The 23178-nt window shown below is 40.8% G+C and overlaps 3 protein-coding genes across 7 annotated transcripts; 1 reads left to right on the forward strand and 2 right to left on the reverse strand.

Moving 5' to 3' along the window:
- Positions 1-308: 308 nt before the first annotated feature.
- On the forward strand, positions 309-10503 carry LOC115061650 (collagen alpha-2(VI) chain-like). 4 transcript variants are annotated; one of them, XM_029530084.1, is made up of 29 exons: positions 309-478; positions 1151-1350; positions 1572-1751; positions 2423-3033; positions 3138-3158; positions 3297-3362; positions 3452-3505; positions 3660-3704; positions 3799-3825; positions 3920-3946; positions 4063-4107; positions 4187-4240; positions 4331-4393; positions 5500-5562; positions 5637-5690; positions 5828-5863; positions 5953-6015; positions 6519-6581; positions 6867-6929; positions 7037-7099; positions 7201-7251; positions 7328-7426; positions 8041-8103; positions 8206-8241; positions 8340-8385; positions 8496-8648; positions 8995-9450; positions 9536-9574; positions 9657-10503. In XM_029530084.1, the coding sequence occupies exons 3-29, from the start codon at positions 1586-1588 to the stop codon at positions 10256-10258; spliced, it is 3129 nt and encodes a 1042-aa protein (XP_029385944.1). In that variant the 5' UTR covers positions 309-478; positions 1151-1350; positions 1572-1585; the 3' UTR covers positions 10259-10503. The 4 variants fall into 4 exon arrangements, with proteins under 4 accessions (XP_029385944.1, XP_029385945.1, XP_029385943.1 ...); XM_029530085.1 differs by having other exon boundaries at positions 1154-1350; XM_029530083.1 differs by lacking the exon at positions 1151-1350.
- LOC115061652 (X-ray repair complementing defective repair in Chinese hamster cells 5) lies at positions 10442-17368 on the reverse strand. Its single transcript, XM_029530087.1, has 21 exons — positions 17332-17368; positions 16921-17034; positions 16646-16829; positions 16349-16397; positions 16126-16248; positions 15660-15839; positions 15432-15546; positions 14992-15130; positions 14777-14889; positions 14621-14683; positions 14400-14537; positions 14230-14317; positions 13408-13538; positions 13012-13208; positions 12376-12469; positions 12191-12257; positions 11924-12033; positions 11557-11653; positions 11283-11350; positions 11091-11168; positions 10442-10918 (listed from the first exon to the last, which is right to left on the reverse strand). The coding sequence occupies exons 1-21, from the start codon at positions 17344-17346 to the stop codon at positions 10904-10906; spliced, it is 2178 nt and encodes a 725-aa protein (XP_029385947.1). The 5' UTR covers positions 17347-17368; the 3' UTR covers positions 10442-10903.
- A 779-nt stretch (positions 17369-18147) lies between these two features.
- On the reverse strand, positions 18148-22492 carry tmem169b (transmembrane protein 169b). 2 transcript variants are annotated; one of them, XM_029530470.1, is made up of 3 exons: positions 22428-22492; positions 21391-21802; positions 18148-21069 (listed from the first exon to the last, which is right to left on the reverse strand). In XM_029530470.1, the coding sequence occupies exons 2-3, from the start codon at positions 21662-21664 to the stop codon at positions 20435-20437; spliced, it is 909 nt and encodes a 302-aa protein (XP_029386330.1). In that variant the 5' UTR covers positions 21665-21802; positions 22428-22492; the 3' UTR covers positions 18148-20434. The 2 variants fall into 2 exon arrangements, with proteins under 2 accessions (XP_029386330.1, XP_029386329.1); XM_029530469.1 differs by having other exon boundaries at positions 22383-22484.
- Between the last annotated feature and the right edge of the window lie 686 nt (positions 22493-23178).

Raw genomic sequence — 23178 nt, forward strand, 5'->3', positions numbered from 1 at the left:
TAAATTGATACATAACTAAATGAAAACAGCTGCAAACTGTTATCCTCTCGATCAGAAAGTAGGTTAAGTGGTCAATGAAGTGTAAAGTATAGATTTGGGAGAGTTGAAGCATCTAAATTCCAACATGACGTCTGCCTTGCTGTATAGTCTCCCAACATAAACAGTGAGTGTGTGCAGCTCTCTCCATGTAAGGATACAGCGCAGCTGAGACCGTTGTATTTATTTATTCCGTCCGTCTGCTTTCTGAGATCAAGCTGCTTTTCTTTCCTTTTCTTTCATCTGAATATCGAGGGATCGAACTCGTCGCGAGGACGCGCTCGTGCGTCGTTGGAGTTAAAAAAGCGGCCGGCCCCCTCGCGCCGCGCTGACCCCGGCCTCGATGGTTATCTTCGGTTTACAGTTCGGGGAAGTTGCATGAGTTTCCTGACGAGTCCCAAAGTCTGAAGTTTGGCTTTATACCCCTCCTCGTCCTGTCGCGGTGAGTCGCCTTTAGTTGGGCTTTCCTAAACGTTTCCTTTGGTGTAGAGTTATGACCTCGGTGTGTTGCTGGTGTGTTTTGTGTTGCGTTGACTTAAGCTGACCTGTTGTGTTTTTCAAGGGAAATTAACGGCACTGTGCCGTGAAGGTATTCTGAGCACCTACTGTGCTAAAAGGCCCTAATGCTGAACTGGCTGTACTCACAAACAGCCTGTTATCAGCAAAATGTAGCTGAATATAAATGTTGAACATTGTGTTACTCTAACTAGTGTTTTAATGTCGTGGTTGGTTGAGTTGGAGCTAAATTATTCTGGCTATCTTAATTGTTAAGGACGCATCATCTTTATAAGAGGTGCTCATATTTTGGACATAAAACTGCATAAGCTGTTATCTGTAAAGCAAGTACAGCGTGCTGGAGTAAAAGCTCCAATATTTAACTGTGAAATGCAGTAGAGCGAAGAATAAAGTCATATTAAAATGGAAAAACATTTACCAGTATAAGTACTTGCTCTACTTAAATAGCTGCTTTCAGTTGCAACCCACTACTGTCTTTGTTTCGACGTTCCCCACAGGAAATAGTTTGGAAAGTCCCACTGCAGATTGAGGGTTCACCCAACAAAACATTTGTTTTTGCTTTGCGTTTGGATTGAAAGGATTTTTTTTGCATTTCCAGCAGAAGCCTCTCATCACCTATACTGCACACCCCACCGTCTGATGAGCCCACACAAAACAGCTCAATTCCTCTGGGAGGTTATTTCCTGAGAAATAATCTTGTTACCGTCTTCCCTTATCTTTCGCCTTCCTGGTGTTTTTTGGGTGCTTGGTATCATAGTTTGGAAATCACCCATCCTGAATTTCAGCCTGACCAAACAGGTGGGATGCAACAACGAATTTCAGCTACAATTGAAATGTTTTTTCCACAGAGCAAAATTATTCACTGACATTGTTTAAAACAACGATAAACATTCCTGAGCCCTGTGGAGACTGCTTCTGTGAAGACTCACTTGTCTGACAGCTATTTCCTGTATTAAAGGGAACATTGAAATAAAGAGTAAGTCTTTAGTGAATGTCTTGTCCGCTCTTCTTTCTTTTAGGACTTTCAGGAAATATGAGGATGATTTCAGCATTTATTTTTCTGTGTATACTTCAAACTGCAATGTCTCAAGGTCTGGGACCTCGTGGGCCCAGGCCTATACCAGGGCGAGGTGACAGTCCAGGACCAACTGCACCTCCGCTACCTCCTGAACCCACACCAAGACCAAAAGGTTGTGAGAGTGAGTTCCACTGATTTAACGTTCCAGGTCAATAATATATGACAACATTGTATAAGAATTGAAAGGTGGTGGTAGAAGTATTCACATCGCCAGCTCACATTCTGAAATTACTTCAAAAAAATAATCTGGAAATACTGATATTGAAAAATAATATTTTAGTACAAGCTCAGACAATAATAAAATGAAGTATGAAGTAAAAGTAAAGGTGAGCCCACCCAAGTGCCAAGCAGGACTGACCCGGATTTGTTTATAGGACTGGCTGAAATTGGTTGTAATAACTAAGTTATCATTGTACAGGACGGCCAATGTTGGTGTTACATTATCAAATAATTAGTTTATTGATTATTATTTATACATCGACATAAGCACAATGTGGAGTGTCTTTGGAGTGCCACATATGTGTTCTGTTTGTTAAATTTACAGAATGCATTAAACTGATTAAAAGGTCACTGATTTATCACAGCACCAACATATAGAGACAACCATTCACCCTCATATTCACGCCTGAGTATGGGCATGAGTATGAATGGAATGGGAAGAATACGTTCAAGTTGTTCACTCAATAATTTTACTTACAATCCACCACTGCCTGTAATACATTGGCAACTTCCGTCAATGGCAACAAACTGCTGTAAAGTTCGTTACCCATTAGTCCCGTTTCTGTCCTCCAGCCAGGATAATGGATTGTCCCATCAAGCTGTTTTTCACCATTGACACCTCTGAGACCATCGCCTTACAGGAGTCCCCCCCCGGTATACTGGTGGAAAACATAAAAGAGTTCACTAAGATCTTTGTCCAAAGGCTGGCTGATGAGGAATACAAGGGTCAGATCCAGATCACCTGGTCCATAGGAGGCCTGCATTTCTCCCAGACGCAGATTGTCTTCAGCCAGTTCACAACCAAGGAGAGCTTCATCAGGAACCTTGGTGGGATCCGATATCTGGGCAAAGGCACCTACATCGACTGCGCCCTGAAAAACATGACGCAGCAACTGACGCAGCACTACTCAGGGACGGACGCTGTCCTTTTCTCTGTGGTTATCACTGATGGCCATGTGACAGGAAATCCATGTGGGGGGATAAAGGTGATGGCAGAGAGGGCACGGGAGAAAGGAATCCACATTTTCTCAGTGGCAGCGTCCAAAAGCATCGATGAATTAGGAATGAGAGAGATAGCCAGCTCCCCCATGGAACTTTACCGTGACGACTACATAGCTGTGGACATTGTTGATGGGCGACCAAAAATAAAGACTGAATCCATTGATCGTATCATAAAAGCTATGGTGAGCTGATCTGCTTTTCCCTTCTTGCTGAGATGCATATATTTCTATGTAAATACTGTACTCTAATCAGGCACTTAACACTAATTGCTGCCTTGACTTTTCAGAAATATCAAGCATATTTACAGGTAAGAAAGCTTGTATGCCATTAACAAAAGTATTAACAAATGATTATTTATATGAAATGCAAAAGTGCTTTGCTTTCCTTTGTTTCCAGATATTACCACATTTAATACAAATAATTTTTTTTACCTTGATTTTATTAGTGCTACCAACATAAATGCTTTGAGAGTCCTGGAATCCCTGGGCCAACCGGGCCTCGCGGTCCAAAGGTGAGTAATAATGATCAATAGTATGTATTTCTCCTGGTAGGAAATATTGTTTTGTTAAAAAAATGTTTTATTTCTTCTTATAATCGTAGGGTACAAAAGGAGACAGAGGGCACACTGGGCCAAAAGGTAAAAGGGGTAGACAGGTAGGCTGAAATTATGTTTACAGACATTTAATAACCAACAAATCACTATTACACAATACTCTATTTCTGTTAATAAAGTATTACATCTTATATATGGATATAATTTGCTCTTATAATTGGTATTATTCTAATAATATAATTTACTCTATTTCAGGGGGATCCTGGCATTGAAGGACCTATTGGATGGCCTGGTCCAAAGGTTTGGTCATTATTGCGCCTTGAAGTTATCTAAGGTGTCCTTTATTAAAATTTCAATAACTTGTAATTTTTTTTCTTTATTTTTTAACACATAGGGAGGGGTTGGTTTGAAAGGTGAGAAGGTGAGATCTTAGTCTTTATATTCCTACTTTTCTGTTCTTCTGTCAAATTCAGATAAGTTTTATTTTGGTTAATGCGTGTGTTTAACCTCATCAGGGTGACAGTGGAGCCTCAGGAGCAAAGGTGAATGACAGGTTTTTAAGTTACACCTCCATACAACTTTTGTTTTTACACCCTACTACATCCAACACTGTCAGCTGTTGTTCATTTTCTATCTTTGCTGCTGTCTAAACTTTCAGGGTGTGGGAGGAGTTCCTGGCCGAAATGGTACTGATGGCCAAAAGGTGAGTCTTCATACACTACAAGCAAAATGCCCAATAAACTCCAATTGATATGATATGATTGTTTCTGTGATATTTTCAGGGTAGAATTGGCCGAATCGGTGCTCCTGGTTGCAAAGGTGATCCGGGTGACAAGGTGAGATCATGTGACTGAATAATCTCAATAATACACCAGCCACAGGGCTGTTACTCAAGTATTGAATAATTTTGTCTGTCTCTTTTAAAGGGGCCAAATGGTTACACTGGAGAAGTTGGTGACACTGGACCGCCTGGTGAAGTTGGAGAAAAGGTCTGTGTTTAACTGTATTTAAATGAATAATTAAGGCGGAAAAGGATATTTCAGTCAGAGCTTTGTTGTGAAGAAACAACGCATCCAACACTTGACACATGACAGGCCTCATTCAGACTTTAAGTGTCTGAAAAGTCCAATTTGTAGCTATAGATTTTAATAATAAATAGTCTTTATTACTATTTTTAATTGTAAAAAGATTCAGTTGCAGTGCCATTGAATTGGAGGCTTCTACAACAGCTGAAGTTCTTCTGATTTTTAGACTTTGAGAGGAATGAATTGGTGAATGAACATCAAAACTGCATAACAGAGTACTTAATCTGAAAATGTTAAATTCAATTAACATTGCCCACTCCAGCTTTCTCTTACACACAGCAAATTTTCTGAAATATCACAACGTATGAACAAAGTTTGACAAGTGAATAACAGATTACCAAATTACCAAAAACAGCAATAGCTCAGCAGCTGAATTCATGGATTTAGAAGCAGTATGTTGTTGAGCTATTTCAAAAAGTTACATTTTATGCTACTCAATTGACTGTTAAGAGTTAATATTATAACTGAGAAAAAGTCACTTAACTATTTACCCTCTGATTAGTTGGCCTTTATGTACTTCTTTTCACTGAGTTCTCACTTCAAGGTTGGCTGCTTTTTCCATTTAATCTGTGCATGATTGTAATCTGAGTGGTGCAGCAGGAATGTAGCCAAAGCAGCAAAGGCTTTCAAATACACGCAAACATTGCGTCAAGTCTAGATTGGCCATGGCATGTAGGAAGAAAGACAAATCTATTATGTCTAGCAGCTCTTCATATAAGATTTTTCACCCACATGCATTTATGTCTGGCCCACTGCCAAGAACAATAACATTAACTGCCAATAACACTTGATTTTGATGTGAGGCTTTTAAGTGTGTATCCAACCCTGTGGTTCAGATGCAATTTCTTGGATTTGATTTTGATGTTTGTTTTGTTCCTACTAATGGCAATCACACAACAATAATAGCTGAGTTTTCTACCAATTGATTCAGGCTGTAGATTTTTAGATGTGTCAACTTTCATAAGAAAATATAATTTTCAGTAATCATGTATTGTTTATTCGTTGTTTAGGGTGATCATGGCCTTCCTGGAAAACCGGGGCCCCTTGGTCCTCCTGGTGAACAAGGACCAAAGGTAGTCTAAAATTAAGACAAAATTGTCTTCTTTAATTGAAAATCTATTAACTTGCATGATTTTTTGTTTTGTAGGGTGAAAGAGGAAATCCTGGAAATCCAGGGCCACCGGGAGGAAAGGGAACACAGGTACCTATAATTTTATTTTTCTTCTCCATAATTTCTTCTGTTTCAATGTAAGTTCTTTATAGTTACATAAAGTTAGTTACACAAGTTAGTTATTTACATAAAAGCTGACTCTGATGTACATCTCTGATCTCTCACAGGGGCAGGTAGGCTTACCTGGACCACCAGGTGAAGAGGTATGTCAAAAACTTTATTTTAAGAATTTAAACTTTTGACAGTGAGGATTTATCATACTTAGCAATCATGTTTAAATACATGTTAACAGGGACGGAGAGGAGACCCAGGGAAAAAAGGAACACCAGGCACTGATGGGGCAAAAGGAGAGAAGGTAAGTTCAGCACTTAGACAGACCTGACTATGTACACTGAACTATAATCGTGGTGTTTTGATTTGCCACTTTAAAAACCATTTTCAAAACCTGTAAAATGTACAGAAGGTACTACAGTACTACATAATTCATTCACAAATGTGAATATATATAAATAAACAAACAAACAAACAACTAAACATGAGAGAGGCCAGCTGGTCGTGGCGAAGATCAAGTTTGAACTTATTTTGGGAGTCAGATTCCGTTGACCTTACCACAGATTTTAACACCATGATGAGTCCCATGAGTTTCCAGTTTCTCAGCAGAGTTTTATTCTTCCAGAGAAAGATCACACACATGCCAGAATAACGCTTATGTGTTGTTGTAAGACATTTCCCAATTAGATTCTCAGGAAAAAAGCCCTAAAAAAAGCATTACTCTCCCACACTTCTGTTGTGTTTTGTATAGCCTGCTTAATGATGAATAGCATGGTGCAAATCTTGACACATTCATTTATTTTCAAGGGACAACGAGGGCCACAGGGAGGCAGAGGTCGGCCCGGAGAAAATGGACTCACGGGTGCAAAGGTGATGGGTTTGTTCTTGTGGGTGGATTTTGGCAGCAATGACTCAGCAGCTTCTGAGGAACTCAGCACGTATTCTGAGACCTCAAACACTGAAGTTTAGACTTCATGTACTGTGTATCCCGTCAAAATAGCCTGAATCTGTTATTGCAAACACATTTTCAGAGGAACTGTTCTGTACAAGATTTGCCCACTAGCATCACCAGATTCATATCAGCGTGACATGTGTGGGCTGCTGTCCGTACCAATGTTCAGCAATGTTGTTTTCTTTTACCATTTCCTCTTACAGGGAGACCAAGGACTACCAGGACCAAGGGGTCAGCCAGGAGAGCCAGGTGGCCCTGGAGCAAATGTGTGTTTTTCTTCATACATTATAATGACAACATCTCTGTGAATTTTCTGTGAAATAAACCATAGAACAGGCATTTTCCATTAAATGTGATCTTCTGTGGCTCACAGGGCACCAGGGGATATCCAGGAGATCCTGGACCAAGGGGAGATTCTGGACCTCCTGGACCAAGGGTGCTAGAGTTCAAAATTTAATAGAATGGAGTTCAAAATTTCTGACCAAATTCAGTAAAGAAATCTCACCATTTGATTAAAGTTATGTTTTTCCTTTACAGGGAGACAGAGGAAGGCAAGGATTCAACTATCCTGGACCAAGAGGACCTACTGTATGGCTCTGTTTGTGTAATCAAATTACTGCACACCTTGAATGTTTTCACATGAGTCTAATTACCTCTGCTCCAGGGAGACCGCGGTGATCCAGGCAGGAAAGGACCTAGGGGCGGCAGAGGTGACTGTGGTGCCAAAGGAGAAGCTGGAGGCAAGGGACTACCAGGAGAACCTGTAAGAATAATACCCTTAGCAACAACCGTTAACAGGTATGCTGTGGATACCGCACAGCCTCATAGATCTTAAACGGAAGACTCTCCCGAACCATGAAAAACATTATCACTTACCTGTGAAAATACCTGCACCAGCAGATTGCTTTCATTTTCCTGTCCAGGTGTTGACATTTTGAAAGCCCCAAAGAAATGTCTTTCCAGAAACAATGCCTCAAATGGTCAGTGCAATCCAAAGACCTCACAGTGACCCCTTTTCACATGGGGCCATTCCTTCAACAAAAAGTCATTCCAAATTGAATTCCTCTAAGGTCAGGTGTGTAAAGTCATGGCTGATTCCAAATGAAAATATCAACTTGTGAAAAACAAGCAAATTCATAACTTTTGTTTATATAGTATATATATATTATATTGGTCTTATATAAAATGTTAGATATTGGACCAATAAGCTTCACTGAGCTGGTTAATTTTATTGTTTAAGACATTTTGGCGAACAGTTTGCGAAACAAAAATTTTGCAATGGGTTCAACCAGAGGCTGAAATGAATTCCTTAAGAAAAATAATGTCATACTACACTGAAAAACAAGTCAGCTGCAGTGAAAAATGTTTTCTTCTTAGGGGGAACCAGGCCAGCTGGGTGAGCCTGGAGAAAGAGGACCCAGAGGGGAACCTGGACCTGATGTGAGCAACAGAGCCATCACTTAAATGACTTGACCATGCATGCAAATTTGAGATCCAATTGTGTTGCTTTCCCTTTCTTTGGTCATTTGTGTGTGTGTGTAGGGTGGCCCAGGACCAGCAGGCGACTCTGGCCTTACTGTGAGTAAGCTTCAAAATGTAGTTATTCTGCATTGTATACATTTCTTTACATCTCACAGTCTTTTCATTACATCTAACCTGCTTCCCTGTGGCTGCAGGACTGTGATGTCATGACATACATCAGAGAGACATGTGGCTGTTGCGGTAAGCAAATATACACAAGCAATATCATCATAAACATGTAGTGTGATGCTAAGTTCATGCTTTATTATCAATATCTTCCAACGTGTTAAACAATCTGTCATTTGTCTCAGACTGTGAGAAGCGCTGTGGAGCCCTGGACATTGTATTTGTAATAGATAGCTCGGAGAGTGTTGGGCTGACAAACTTTACACTGGAAAAGAACTTTGTTATCAACACCATCAACAGGCTGGGCTCTATGGCCAGCGACCCTGCATCACCAACCGGTACGGCTGAGCTAAAACACATCGCAGATGTCCCTGTTAATCCTTTCACACATAGTTGTAAATGAGAAGAAGCAAAGGTTGCCATGAGAGATTTTCTGAAGATTGAATCACTTAATCCACCACTCAATAAACAGATCCAAAAATATTTGGAAAGGTCCCAGTTAACTGACTGTAGAATTACAACAAAGTCCAGATTGCTCATGTTCCATATTTTCAGTGATCCAAATTATTAACAGTTAATATATCAACCTCTTGATGTTAACATTCAAAATGTGAAAACAGTGTAAAATGCATCAAAAGTATTCTATGAAAATTTGACTAACCCTTTTTTGGTACTTCCTGACAGGCACAAGGGTCGGGGTTGTGCAGTTCAGTCACAATGGGACCTTTGAGGCCATTCGTCTTGATGACCCAAATATAAACTCCATGTCTGCCTTTAAAACAGCAGTGAAGAGGCTACAGTGGATCGCTGGGGGCACTTTCACACCATCAGCTCTAAAGTTTGCTTATGACACCCTCATCAGGGATAGTAAGAGGGCCCGTGCCAGAGTATCTGTGGTGGTGATCACAGATGGCCGCTTTGACCCACGTGATGACGAGGATTTACTCAAGTACCTTTGTGACGATGACAATTTGGTGGTGAATGCCATAGGGGTGGGTGATATGTTTAAAAAGGAACAGGATGATGAGATCTTGGGATCTATTGCATGTGGCAAGAAGGAACGTGTCACTGAGATGAAGCGTTACATTGACCTGGTGGCTGAGGACTTCATTGAAACAATGGAGACTGTGCTCTGTCCAGGTAAACCTGTACCAGAACATCTGGATGACCAAACTGGTTCCGCTAATTATTTGTCTAATCCACGTCCATGTGATTTCTCTTTCAGAGCCAGAAATTGTGTGCCCTGATCTCCCCTGTCAAAGCGGTATGTGGTAGTCAGGTGAAAGAATCTTTGTTCAGTTGTTAAACGGTGTGCAGCTGAGTAAGTTATTTTTCTTTCCTCATAGCACCTGATGTAACTCCATGTTTCCAGCGGCCAGTGGACTTGGTATTTCTACTCGATGGCTCGGAGCGCCTGGGGGACAAGAACTTTCGTCATGTCCGGGAATTTCTGCAGAAGGTGGCAGGCACAATAGGACTGGCCAAGGGCAGGAATGATCGTATGCGAGCTCGCTTAGCACTAATGGAGTATGGCAAAGAGAACGAGAACCATATAGCCTTCCAACTCACACATGACCGTGCTCTCATTGCTGATGGTATAGCACGCTTGCATTATCTGGATTCTTCCTCAAGCGTGGGGCCTGCTATTATTTACACCATTGATAACATCTTGGGTAAAGAAAATAGTCGGCAGACGAGACAAAATGCAGAGATTTCATTTGTTTTCATCACAGATGGCATCACTGAAAACAAAAACCTGGAGGAGGCAGTTAGTGCAATGCGTGGGGCACAGGTGGTCTCCACTGTGATAGCTACAGGAAGTGATGTTGACCATGGAGTCCTAACTAAGCTGGCTATGGGTGACCAGGACGCCATCTTCAAAGGAAAAGATTTGGCTGATCTGTCCCATTCTGGTTTGTTTGACCGTTTCATGAAATGGGTATGTTAAAGAGAGGCCATGCTCCTGTGGACAAGAACATCACGCTGGTGCTACTGCTGTTAATCTGGCATTTTAAACATACTGGTTAACTATGATTCTACTGTGCACTGTACAATTTTTAAATGATATCATTAAAACCACATTCATCCTCAGTATTTTGTTATACAAAAATATAGTACCAGATGAGCATTCTTCAACTGATTTCAGCTTTAATGATCAAAGATAATAAACTTATAGTTTGTTGGACGATGGAATGCTGTCTTATGTCCCAATTGTTACTAGTGCAAATGCTGACATTTAAAATACTGGCTGTATCCTACATTACAGCACATTGTTGTGGAATTATAAGAAAACATCTGTCTAAAATTAATTTTACTTCGAGATAAGACTTTATACAAAATACACATCTGAGTTCCCCACAGTTTAGACAAAATTCTAAACACTAGTCTTCTTAAACAGCACAAAAGTAAACAACAATCAATTCAAACCTCTTTCTGCGCAGTATTCCATGAAGTGGAACCAGTTATTATGTATCAGAGGTCTCCAAGTGGGAGGCAGAACAATAGACAGCTAAATTGGTCGGTTCAGTCTAAATGATAGCACTCTTCTCATTTCTCTGTATGTCCACTGCAGATACCCCCATTGCCTCCCTTCTTACATCATGTCCAGCTGCACAGGAAAAGGGGAAAAAAAGAAAAGAGAGTACAACGGGAGAGTTTACATCAGAGGAGACGTCTTGCAATTATACAGGAAATAGCTTTAGGATGACTTTGGGGCACCTCAGTTAAACATTTCAACCCCGAAAAGAGCTGTCACAGAAAACATCCACAACAGCACTTACCAAGTCATCAACATCTCCTGCATCGTCTGCTGGTGGTGGAGCAGCAGCCTCTTCTGTCTTCTCCTCAGCAGCCAGAAACTATGGTCACAATTACTTTCATTCAGTAATATGGATAGTCTCACAATCATCCGTTTTTAAAATTATCAGTTGCTAATTTCTCTATAAAACTGGGAAATATCACATTGAAATCACCTGATGAGCTTCAGTTTTGGACACACTGCTTCCTTCAACCTCGTCCTTACTGATCAAAGTTATGGCATCTGTTGAACAACCATAATAGTCTGCAAACCTCCTTCAAGAAAGTCTCCTGAAGGAGTTACTCAGAGTACATTTTTAAGTAAGAGCCAGCTTACATTTTTGTATTCTTTACTCCTTTTCCAAATGTGAAACTATTTAAAAATGTCATCCCAAGGGAGGAATGATTTGAGAGGAATTCTGCAGCCCAAAGTAAAGAGGCTTATCATACCTTGAACAAGCAACTCCCAGAAGACTTCTAGCCCTCTGTTTGGGATGCTCTTTTTCAGGGACTGCAGGTAGCTATTGTACAGATCAGCATTTCCCAACTGAATTGCAAAAGACATGAAACACTCAAAATCCATTTATCAGTCTCCTAACAGCTCACATCAATATGCAGACACATAAGCACACTCTGATAGGAGTTGGTCTCAGTTCAAGCCATGAGAAATGAAACAGCCTAACTGTTATCTCCTCAACTTGACGCAATCTGCATGCAGTTTGATATTTTAAGCTTATTTTACACAAGTCCATGTTAAAACGGAAACTCCCACATCATCATGCATTACCCAAATGGAAGACAGTCAACGTTTATTTACCTTAACGGACTGCTCTCTAAAAGCCTGGATACAGGTGATGCTTTTCATGAAGTACTGTATGTTCTTGTTGCTAAGCAACTGCTCTATCCTGTGAGTCAGTTGCTGACAGGCTGGGAAGGACACAGGTTGTGGTTGTCACCACAACCAAACAAAGAGATAAACACAATTACAAGGGCTTAACATGAGTCAGGATGATTTATAACAAAACTAGAAAAAGTTTATCAGCTGAGCTCGCCTGGGTAAAAAGGCAGAAAACTGAGACCTCACCCTCTCCAAATGGAAAACTCTTCTTTATCAGAGTACGGAAGTCTCGGGCTGGATCCACACTTCCCACCTGGTTAAGTGTTTAATATTAGTCAAGGGGTGCAGTCAAACGGAAATTTCTAAGTATACCTTACTAAAACAAGCCGTGAAAACTTTATTTGACGAAGCTGATTTTCTCTGATTCTCACCGAATTAATAGACCCTTCAGAAATGTCAGCAAGGTTATACTCCTCCTCTCCTTCATCATCTCCTTTTACCTTCTTGGCATCTGGCTCCCCAGCACTGTAAATCACGAAAGCATCTGTTACAACAGTAAAAATGGTTTTAGAAAATATTATTTTCGTAATCAGTGAGCCCTTTAAGATTCAATAACAATGATGACAACTAGAGACCATCTTGAGATGGGAATCACACCAGCTGGGACAATGATCACCATGTTAACACTCTGACCTATGAGTTGTCAATGAAACATTACATGACCACTTATGGGTCAAATCAAACCCAAGCCACAACTACAAGGCTGAAAAGCAAATCTCTCAGAGACAGACAGATAAAAACTTAACTGCTTAATAACTATGGTAATGAGGGTTAGGAGAGGCATTACTGATGAAAAGGTCCTAAAACAATGTTTCTATCATAACTCACTTTGGAGAAGAAGAAATTCTCTGAAGGTGATACGAAGATATCAAGTTCAAGAGAATGAGCAGACAGATGAACAGCCCAAAAACACTCTCTCTGTGATGCCAATACCAGCCACGCTGTCATGGCTGCTGAACTTGACCCACAACATTTAAAGACCCAGCACCATACCGAATTAAACTTACTCTTCGCCAAAAATCTGAGCACTTGTTTTCAGCTTCTTTTTCTTTTCCACCTCTGTGAGAGGAAACAGCCTCTTTATGTCCTCTAGTGGAGCTTGGCAGCGTTCGTTAATGACCTCAGGACGCTCAAGAGCAGCTTTCAGCCACGGCTCCATGGGGGGAAGCGGATCTTTGGGGTGTACTGCTCGGTGATGGAGACACTGAAAGAAAGGTTGGGCAAAGTAGGTGAGGCAGATGGTGACTGAGAGAGAAGAAATTCTGCTTGGGTATCAGCAGCCGCTAGCTGGTGAAGTGCTGTTTAGGCAGATGAAAGCTCTTTCCATCTGTCTGACTTTTGCCATCTGTCCAAACTCAGAACAGTAGAGTTGTATCTGTAAAATACAAACTCTCCTGCTGTACCTGGAAGTGTCTCTGGAAGGCAGGGTTTGGGATGTGGTTGACCTTGAATATGTCGTTCTGTTCTCCATCCTCAGCTTCCTCGACCAACATCATGGCGTCAATGAGAGAGTCCACAGTACACAGCTGAGTGTCTGAAGAAATCACATGAAAATCAACTCTTTGTTGAAGTCTATTCCTCATTTGCTTACTGAAATCCTTTGTCTTATGGAGATTAAAGTACCCATAAATTAAGTAAGGACTGTGTTAAAATGAACATTAAACTTTTCCGTCTGTCAAATTCAAAACAATGTACTGTGTTTACAGCACTCTGAATTTTAGCAGTTTACTTACTTTTATCCAAGTAAGACTTTTTTTTCCTTTTTTTTAATAAGTTTGGTGCTACTTCTACTTTCGTAAAATATCTCAATATCTTCTTAAACATGTTCCAGGCAATATCTGTCATGAAGTTCTCAATCTGTGCCAGAAGTAGATATAACAAGCATATACACATGCCTGACTGTGCCATCTACAGGCCACAGAAGTGGTAGTGCAGCATTAAAACCACAGCAGCTTTTACTTTCTGTATCTGTAGGAGGCAACATGGACATGTTTACATCAGGCCTTAGTTGGAATTTTGGCCAGACAGTGAACAGATCCCCGTTAGAGACTCTTCTGCCTGTTAGATCAGAGTTAGTAATTGAATTTCAGGCCCCATAGCAGGAGTTACTTCATATCTGGAAAGAAGTTACTTAGCATCAGATATGAGGATGAAGTAGAGCTTGTGCCACACAAGTGATTTTTAAACCCTTCATCAAGTGTAAACATGACATACTGAAACTGTACCTGATGGGGCTAACTTCTTGTTCTCAAGAGACGGAAATGTGAACTGTCGTAGGTCTTCTGTGAAGGGCAGCTGGACATACAGCAGACACTGTTTAAGGGGGAAAGATGAACCGTTTACTCTGCAGTGCTTTACACAGGTTCAGAGAATGAAGTGAACTCTATAATCTCACCTCATAGTTCTGCTTGATACAAGGAAAGGCTGCTCCCACTTGAGGGTTGCTGCGTCGATCATAGGCATAACGCACAATGGCCACCATTTCAAGTTCATCCAGCGCCTTGATGAGGGCTGACAGAGCCACTCCAGCATGCTGCTCAGTCGCGGTGTAGAAACAGACAATCAATTTTTGTTTATGTTTTCCCCAGCTGTGCAACAAGCTCTCTCTAATCTCACCTCATCGTCTTTGGCAGCAAATATCTTGATGACCTGATTTCCCATGAACTGATGGCGATGCACCTATAAGCAGACAGTAAAAAGTAAGGCTCATTTCCTTTTCTCAGATTTCCATTTAGGTATCAGATTTACTCAGTGCCATAAGTATTACATTACCATGTTCTTTTTCGTAAAGCCCAGAACAGCAAAGCACTTCCCATCATGCTTATATTTCATTTGCTCTTGATCCACTTTGGAGAACGGAACAATGTCACTTCCATAACGAAAACCTGTGGACAGAAAAAAAAATAAATAAAAATTTACTTGTAGAATGAATTCAATGTGAGTCCATGTGATAAAGAGTAAACATCAATGTTAAACAACTCCCTCACCTTGAATGATGTCATCCTTTTGCACCTCTGTCTCATTGTCATCATCCAGACAGTTCACAGTCTCTCTCTTCACATCCTCTTTCAGGGTGGTCTGAGCATCAACCGTGATCCACATCTTCTTCAGCTTCTCTTCTGTTACCTGTTGGACATGATGGATAAATACCATCCAAAAAACAGAAAAAAATATGGTTTCCCCAGCAGTGCTATGTGGCTAATTTTGATCTATCTGTGTTTTTGAAATAGACAGCAATGTGAACTTTTCCCAAACAGTCAAGCTGGTGGAGCAACACTTAAGCCCCAAAAGGCAAACCAGACATAAAAACTAAAATTAAAACTTGTGATACAGGTAGATATGAAGTCCATTGATTAGACTGGACTGGAGTCAGCAGCTAAACTGAGCACTCACCAAAGCATGCTGCATATCTATTCAATACACTCACCGCTTTGTACCCAACAATACGGATGGACAGAGCGCTTCCAATCGTCAGCTGACAGGGCCAGGGCATAGGTCTCCTCTCAATACGCTTGAACATGCACAGCTGCTCAATTGCATTTCTACAGCAGGAGTGGAGTCAAGTCAGATGATATCATACAATAAGAACATTAACTACATCAGAAAGTAGAAACTGAAAGACTACAAAGAACAAAAAGTATTTGATAAGTGCAACCTGAAGGTATAAATTTCATCAAGACCATCCTCTTCATCCAAACTGAGCAAAATGTGTTTCATCATGTCCGAGCCAATCTTCTGCTCCTTGGACAGACCTTTGCCTGTCCCAGGATGACCAGGACCACTTCTGTCTGCATCCCCTCCACCCTCCTCATCATCCTCCACAGGAAATGGCAAACTGACAATATAATCATTCATAGTCAGACATGCAAAAAAAAATCATAAAGTGTCTCGTGACAAGTGTAAAATAATAACGATGGATGAATCAAGACAGGGTGTATGTGTTTGAACATATTTGGAATAAAATAAAACAATGAGTACAAACAACACATGGTTCAAATATTGTTGCAATGTTACCTATTGGCAGAACCTCTACCCTACAGTGGCCTTGTTTTGTTGCTGTATCACATATAACAAGAAATAATAGTGTCTTACAATCACACGTTAATATGCCTGAACCTTACAAGAATTGCAGGGTGATGCCGGCGTCTTTAAGGTTGTTAATTATAACGTCAAGCTGGTCTGAACTGGTCGGGGTATTGAGGTCAGTCAAGAGGGCAATGTTGAGACGATCGTACTTTTTCCCACTGAAAAGAAATCCCAAACACAATCTCAGGCATCCCACTGAACAACCAACATTTGATTCAGCACAGTGCAGCTCGTTTTGCGATAAAGACAGACTCTTACTTGGTCTCCGTTTTGAGAAGGTCCATGCAGACAACAAGAGCATCTAGCCCTGTGAAACAGTAGTTAAGAAACTAACAATTACTGAGAGAATATCTTGGAACGCGAGGATCCGTGTGAAAAATGTCAGCCTGAACAATAACTCAATCAAATTAAAAAAAAAAAAAAAATCCTTTCACAAATGCACTGAAAAAATTCTTGAGGGAAAGTTAGGCTGCAGTGACCCGAGAAAACTGACTTTCGTTTATCTACGTCCCTATAAAATAACAATATTATTAAATATATCAAGTAAAAGGATACAGTCCACCTGCTGACTCTCTGGATGGATCTGATTTTCTATTTCCTCCAGTAGGTCAAAATCAGGCATCATGAGGTGGCGGTGGATGCTGATGTTCTGGTACTGGCCGTCTTGGGCCAGAGGGTTTTTGGTTGAATCCGTCCCGAACAGAACTAAAGCCAGTTCATCTTTCGTCTCGGCAAAAACCTGTGAGGAGACAAAAGACACGTCCAGTGTGGGTGTTGATGTTGTTGACAGAAGCCTTTCACGACAGCAGCTTTGATTGGCTCCTTGTTACCTGCCGCTGGACAGACTTCTTGATGACTTTTTTGGCCAGTTCAAAGTGAGGCTCTTCCCCCGGGGCAGAGTTGGACATGGAGAAGCCCACATCCATGCACAGCACCAGGGCTGACTGCAGAGGAAAACACAATGCAGCTTCTCAATGAAGGCAACTCGTTTGCCTTCTCGCATTATAGGTGACACAGACGAGAACGTGTTTCGTTTTTAACAAAAGTTATTTTGTTATTTCCGGCGTGTTTATCCCCACAATGCCTCAGCGAATAGTGTCTGTCCATTCAATGACGTAACGATGAACATATCGCTCATTCACCAAACTGCTTCTACCGCCAAATCCTACTAAACAACATCTCTAATGCCGGCATTAACGCTAACTCACAAATTACACTGGAGATAAAACAACTTAACTTACTTTAGCACCTGCCATCTTTATTTTCCCTCCCTCGGAGTCTTGGTGTTACCTTGTTATGGCTCCGGACAGAAACTGTGGACGGTCCGGACGAGATTCGTTGATATTTGTTCCGCAATTGCTCCAACTCATTGTAAATTGTGACGTACCTGCTCACCAAAATCATGGATGTTTATTGAAACTCACAGGTTTTATGGTATATTTCTGGTTGGCCTGCAATGTTCTGTGATATTTATAATGCACCCACTATATACAGTCTTGGGGCGTTACTGGTGTTCTCTGAGAGGATGCAGGTCAAACGCCCCCCAGCGTTTCATATGACACAGCTCAGAGTGAACTCCATCACCTTTTTTGTTTTTTTATACGTTTAATCGATACTATTACTGACACTATTATTTATCCATTACTAACTGGATAAATAAAGGCTAAATAAAAAACTTCTGAAAATCTCAAATCCTCAGAAAAACTGTCACTGTCATTAGTTGTATATTTAACAATTCAACTCAGTTGTGCAGTTTTGACCCCTAAACTGTGTTTTAACTTGTAGTTGTTTTAGTACTTGTTTAACTAAATCTGAGAACAAACAGGAAACACACACGTAGGTAACTAACTCGAACATCGGCTGTGCACTGCTGTCAGCAGGTATCTCAGGGTCCAAATGGTCATTTGTCATAACACACAGAAGTATGCATCAGAGTGCACAAAGCAGCTACATATGCTTACTTGCTCTGCTAATATAAGTGTGCTGCATTTGACATTATAAATTCAGACATTAGCACATTAATTGATTGCAATTTGTTAATACAACACTTTATTTACTGCAATTTGTTTTTCCTTTCCAACATTTGTATTCACAACATGCAACGTGGAACACAGATTCACTCCAAAACCACTGAGCTGTGTCTTTAGCTCTGAAAATGTAACATTTTCAATTGAGTTAGTAGTTTGCAAGTCATAAATATTTGAACCAACAAAAATTTAAAACCCACCAACATCTGTTGTGCATCACAATCAGTAAGTGGCAGCTGTTTGCAATACATTTATTTTAAAGTGCCAGAGTATAAAACACTTTGCTACAAGAATTTCAGAGTGTACTTGAATTAAATATATAAATTAAAGCAACATTTAAAATATGACAATGGAACATAACAGGATTCTCAAGTACAAAATGACGTAAAACTTTTTTTTCTTTTTTTCATGTCTGGACCAAAATAAGCTTAAGATAATAAACTACTGAACTGGTGTCTAAAACATGCAAACAAAAACAAAATAAACAAACTGAAGGAATGCTTTATTTGTCAGTTTTTCCTGATTACGGCTTCAAATCTTAGAAAAACAATCTCCCCCATGGGCCATGTAGGGAAAAACTGATTCTCAGTCCTAATTCCTTTGATCCCAATCTCTCTCTGCATTGTTTATGTACTGTGGCAGTCAACTCCAATGTCAGATCAAGTAGAGAATAAACAACCCATTGCATGAAAGCTGAATCGTGACAGGCCAGGAGGGCCAGAAACCAACAAATACTCAAACACTGGGACACTTCCTGCACCCATGTTTGATGTGTTTCAATTTGTTTGGGATGATTTCATGAGAATCAAACATGATACCGTCTATACACCATGTAACATTCATTCATTCATTCATCCTCTACTGCTTATCTATTTTCCAGGTTGGGGGGGTGCTGGAGCTAATCCCAGCTCACACTGGGTGATAGTGTGGCACGACTGGGCCCTGTCCATCGCAGGCCAACACATAGAGAAAAACAACCACTCACATTCACATTCAGACCTACGCACAATTTAGAATCACCAATCAACCTAAACATGTGTGTCTTTGGACTCTGCACAGAAAGGCCCCAGACCGGGGAATTTAACCCACGAACTGGGCAACAGCACTAACCACTATGTGGCCGTGCTGCCTATGTAAACCAAAAATCATCTAATATCAACAAAACCTACGAAAAGACATACATTGGAATAACCCTTCTAACAGTTGCAACTGGTGTTGTCTGTCATCGTTCATTGACTTAAAAAAAATATTATTGAATCACAGTGTCGCACAAGTGACATGTTCCTTCACTACCATGAACACACATGCTACATCCTGCTGCTGAAAAAGCTTCGCTGGTGCATCAAATATGTATTTATCGGCAGGTGAAAGTTGTTCCCATAAATGTACTAATTACTCCAGTTTTTATTAAAAAAACATTACATTTAAAGATATGTTCAAAACCCATTAAGAAAGTTTACATCTTCAGCAGAAATCACTGGACTAGAAAGATCAAGGAGGAAAGTCTGATTTTTATGAAGAACACAAGCAGATGATTCAGTCTCTTCATGGATGTGGTTGACCATAGTAGAAATTTGAGTGACATCAGCCTTAGAAAACTATATGCTGACTAAAGTCTTTTAACAAGATTTGTAACTATTTTTGGATGGTTATTTTGTGCTTAGTGGAGAGTATCTTAACAAACAGGCAACTCATCAAATTTCCAAAGTGACTGACACATTAAACCTGGATTTGTGGCCCTGGGGTAGTTGCCCGATTTTCCCAGTTATTCAACTTGTCAACTGCCTGATCACTATAACTTCATATAGAAGATGGTGTTACCTTTTAAGTGCGTGCTGTTTTTGATCTTAATGCAAAGCGCAGCAATCACATACATTTTATTACAGATATTTACAGATGAACTAAAACTTCACTTAACTTGCAAACTAATGTGTGTCACTGTCCGCAGCCACTTTATGGAAACTATAGGGTTCAAAAGTCAGGATGATCTGTGGGTCTCTGTGGCAATAACAACAAATAAAATGGCCAAAAATAACTGTTTTTCCTCTCAATGTCTAATACATTACAACTTGGAAATAATAATTCAGTCCCTTTGGACTCTTCAGGCAGTGTTTTATATTTTATCCTTTGTTGAAAAGCATAGTGGAGTAAAATCATTTCCAGTTATTAAAAAGTCAAAAGTTCCTTGTGATTTGTTTCTTCTTGAGCTTTCACAGCAAAACCTCAAGGCTTTCATTGGCCAATGAAGTCTGCTCATATTCCTGGTAGTTGTTTGTCCATTGTCAATATGTGCCCTGGACATTAGCATGATCTTGTTTCACACTGATGATGTCTGGGCAAGTTCACTGGGGGCTGTGCTCTGTAGAGTCCCAGAAACAGTGTCAGAGTCCAGCAGTTCAACCACGCTATATGGGGAACAATCCTCCAGCCCCAGCTTCCCACAGGCCCAGCCACAGAAGCCTTTCTCCAGGTCTCGCACCGCCAGCCACCACTCGCTGAAGGCCCATGACACCTGCACTACAGCAGAGTACAGAGCTAGAGACAGCGCCATAGGCATGATCAGTACAGGGTAGAAGATGATGAGGAAGGGGCATATTGTGATCTTGTGCCAGAACGTCCGCTCTTCATTGTACACCAGGAACACGTTGTACCAGGTGAGTGTGCCATAGTAGAAGGAGGTGATGAAAGAAAGGAGGAAAACCACAGGGGCACAGGAGATGCTCCACAGGACCACATGCGGTCCCTGGGACACACCTAAGCTGCAGGTGCGTTTAGAGCCTTCCAGTGCTTCACATTCGGCATTGAGACGTTCCTTTGACTTGGCCAGATCCCTGATTTCCTTCTCTGTCAAAGTTACATGTATGTCCACCACTTGGCCCTTCTTCTTGCCCCGGGTGATGGTGCCAGTCAGGGTCACATAACGGCTGTCTGGGGGAAGGCTCCAGCTTCCACCTATTATGGGATAATAAAAGAGAAGAGACTTCCCCTCTTTTCTGCATCCATTTGACTGGGAGCTAAACTACAGTATAAACAATGTAAAACCACAGAGACTAGTCAATAAAGTGTCTGTAGCATAAATTTAGTCTAAACTTTAGTATAATGTCGCAGTTTCGTCAATCACAATCAATTTTGGTCGTATAAGCTTGGTCATTAAAATTGCTAATAATATTTCAAATGTATAACTCATTGTTGATCTGTAGCATCTTTTTTTCTGGAAAACTGTGAAGTGATGGATGTGACATCTTGAGTCAATCATAGATTTTTAACACTCACCTTCCCCTGTGGGTGTACAGAGGAATTTAGCTCCCTCCTCAGTGGTCCTTTCTGCTCCTTCCTCACTGCCTTGGTCTTCTCCAGGCATCCTTTCCATCTCAGAGCGGTAGATAATAATGGACTCTGGACGTGTGTCTTTCTTCTTCCTCCTCTTCCTCCTTATGGAGGGTCCTACTTCTCCATCATCCACATGATTGCCTGATATGTCTGATCTTAATGAGATCATCTGGGGGCTGCCCTCTCCCTCCGTCTGAGACTCCTCTACCTGTGCCATGTCCTCTCTCAACCAGTCCAGCAAACCTTAAAGTCTTCAGCTACTTTTTGTTTATTTATTATACTACTGAAGTCTGGGGAAGGACAGAGCGTTGCCATCCATTGTGTTCCAAGTTTTCAATCTAATGAAGAGTCCCAGCTGAATGCAGTGATATAAGCACAAACAGGGAGAATCAGAAAAAGAAAGAGAGCCATTAAAAGCAGATTTATTTTTTACAGTCACAGTTACTCTGTGTGTACAGTGATCCTGGCCTAGATTCTGCTCATTCGCCTAGTCTGATCACTACTGACCGATGACATATAACAAATGCCACATATTTATTTACCTGATGGCATTCAAGCAGCTAAACAGACCAAATCACACTGGATCGAAAAAAGAAAGCCCAACATGATGTATGAGTTGAAAAACGGGGTGGGGGTCTATCTTTTGCAGGACAGCGCACCGACACTGAGAGAGGAAACGTTTCAACCACAGTCCATGATCATCATCCTCTTTACAGATAATGACAGAAAGAAATACACCATTCACGGACAACTGTGGTTCTTTTCCCCCAAAAGAATGCACAACATAAGAACATCAGCGAAGACAAAGCGACCCATTCTTCCCCCAGCTGATCTCCTCCCATTTATATCCCACCCATGTCCGCTCTTTGTTTGCAGACGGCAGCCGGTGAACCAGATCCTCTCAGACCGGAGCTGCCGCTAAGACTCAGTCTTACCTTCAGCTGTGCAGACGGACGAGCAGCCGAGGAATAAAAACTCACCGGGTCCGTGTGGCACACCTCAACCTCTCCGCCGTGTCTGCGCTCTTTCCGCCCGGACAGATGCGGCAAGCAAAAAAAAAAAAGGTTTCCAGAAGAGCGGAGGTCCCGCCCCTCAAACCGCTGTCACCAATCCGCACCGGCAACATAATGACCATCTGCCGCCTTTAAGTTTCATTTTAAGTACTATAAAACGTTGCTCTTTTCATTTGATTCATGGATTTTTAAATTAATCCATGCACCGATAGGTAAGAATTGTTTTAAAAAATAGTATGAACCTAGTAGTACAATCTTTTTTATAAAATGTAGAAAAGCCTTTCCTATGATTATGTCCATAAATTCCTGTAAACAGACATCTTCATTTAAAAATAAATAAATAAATTTATATAAGTGTAACAATTGCAGTGTAATAACATTTGATGACGGTTATTTATAGCTCTTTTTTTAAAGGGCGTTAGTGCCGATGAATAAGATGCTAATAAGAGATGACTCTTAAAATTAAATGAATTAAAATGAAAATTCATAAATCTGTTTCTTGTTGCCACTAACGGTGTGTCAACCGACTTGGTTCCCCCTTACGCTGATTTACTGCTGAGTCGTGCGTAGTTGCTAAATTACTACTTAAGTACTTAAAGAAGAGACGTGGTGATACACACCACCAATATGGCCACGATGTATAATCCTCACCCTACCTGGATTATTTCTCCATAACGATCGGCTCATTCTTCATTATACATCGTGGCCATATTATTAT

The sequence above is a fragment of the Echeneis naucrates genome, chromosome 21 (assembly GCF_900963305.1).
Source record: "Echeneis naucrates chromosome 21, fEcheNa1.1, whole genome shotgun sequence".
NCBI classification, from domain to species: Eukaryota; Metazoa; Chordata; class Actinopteri; order Carangiformes; family Echeneidae; genus Echeneis; species Echeneis naucrates.

Bases quoted from the DNA above. Each gene is read 5' to 3' on its own strand.
- LOC115061650 (XM_029530084.1), top strand. From the start codon at position 1,586: ATGAGGATGATTTCAGCATTTATTTTTCTGTGTATACTTCAAACTGCA. The intron at 4,241-4,330 runs GTGAGATCATGT...TCTCTTTTAAAG, and splicing joins AAGGTGATCCGGGTGACAAG to GGGCCAAATGGTTACACTGG. The intron at 6,930-7,036 runs GTGTGTTTTTCT...TGTGGCTCACAG, and splicing joins CAGGTGGCCCTGGAGCAAAT to GGCACCAGGGGATATCCAGG.
- LOC115061652 (XM_029530087.1), bottom strand. The intron at 13,539-14,229 runs GTACAGTTTCAG...TGATTTCTTCAG, and splicing joins CAAGAAGTTAGCCCCATCAG to ACACTCAGCTGTGTACTGTG. The intron at 12,470-13,011 runs GTAAGTTTAATT...CGTGATTTACAG, and splicing joins GCTCAGATTTTTGGCGAAGA to TGCTGGGGAGCCAGATGCCA.
- tmem169b (XM_029530470.1), bottom strand. From the start codon at position 21,664: ATGGCACAGGTAGAGGAGTCTCAGACGGAGGGAGAGGGCAGCCCCCAG. The intron at 21,070-21,390 runs GTGAGTGTTAAA...ATCCCATAATAG, and splicing joins CTGTACACCCACAGGGGAAG to GTGGAAGCTGGAGCCTTCCC.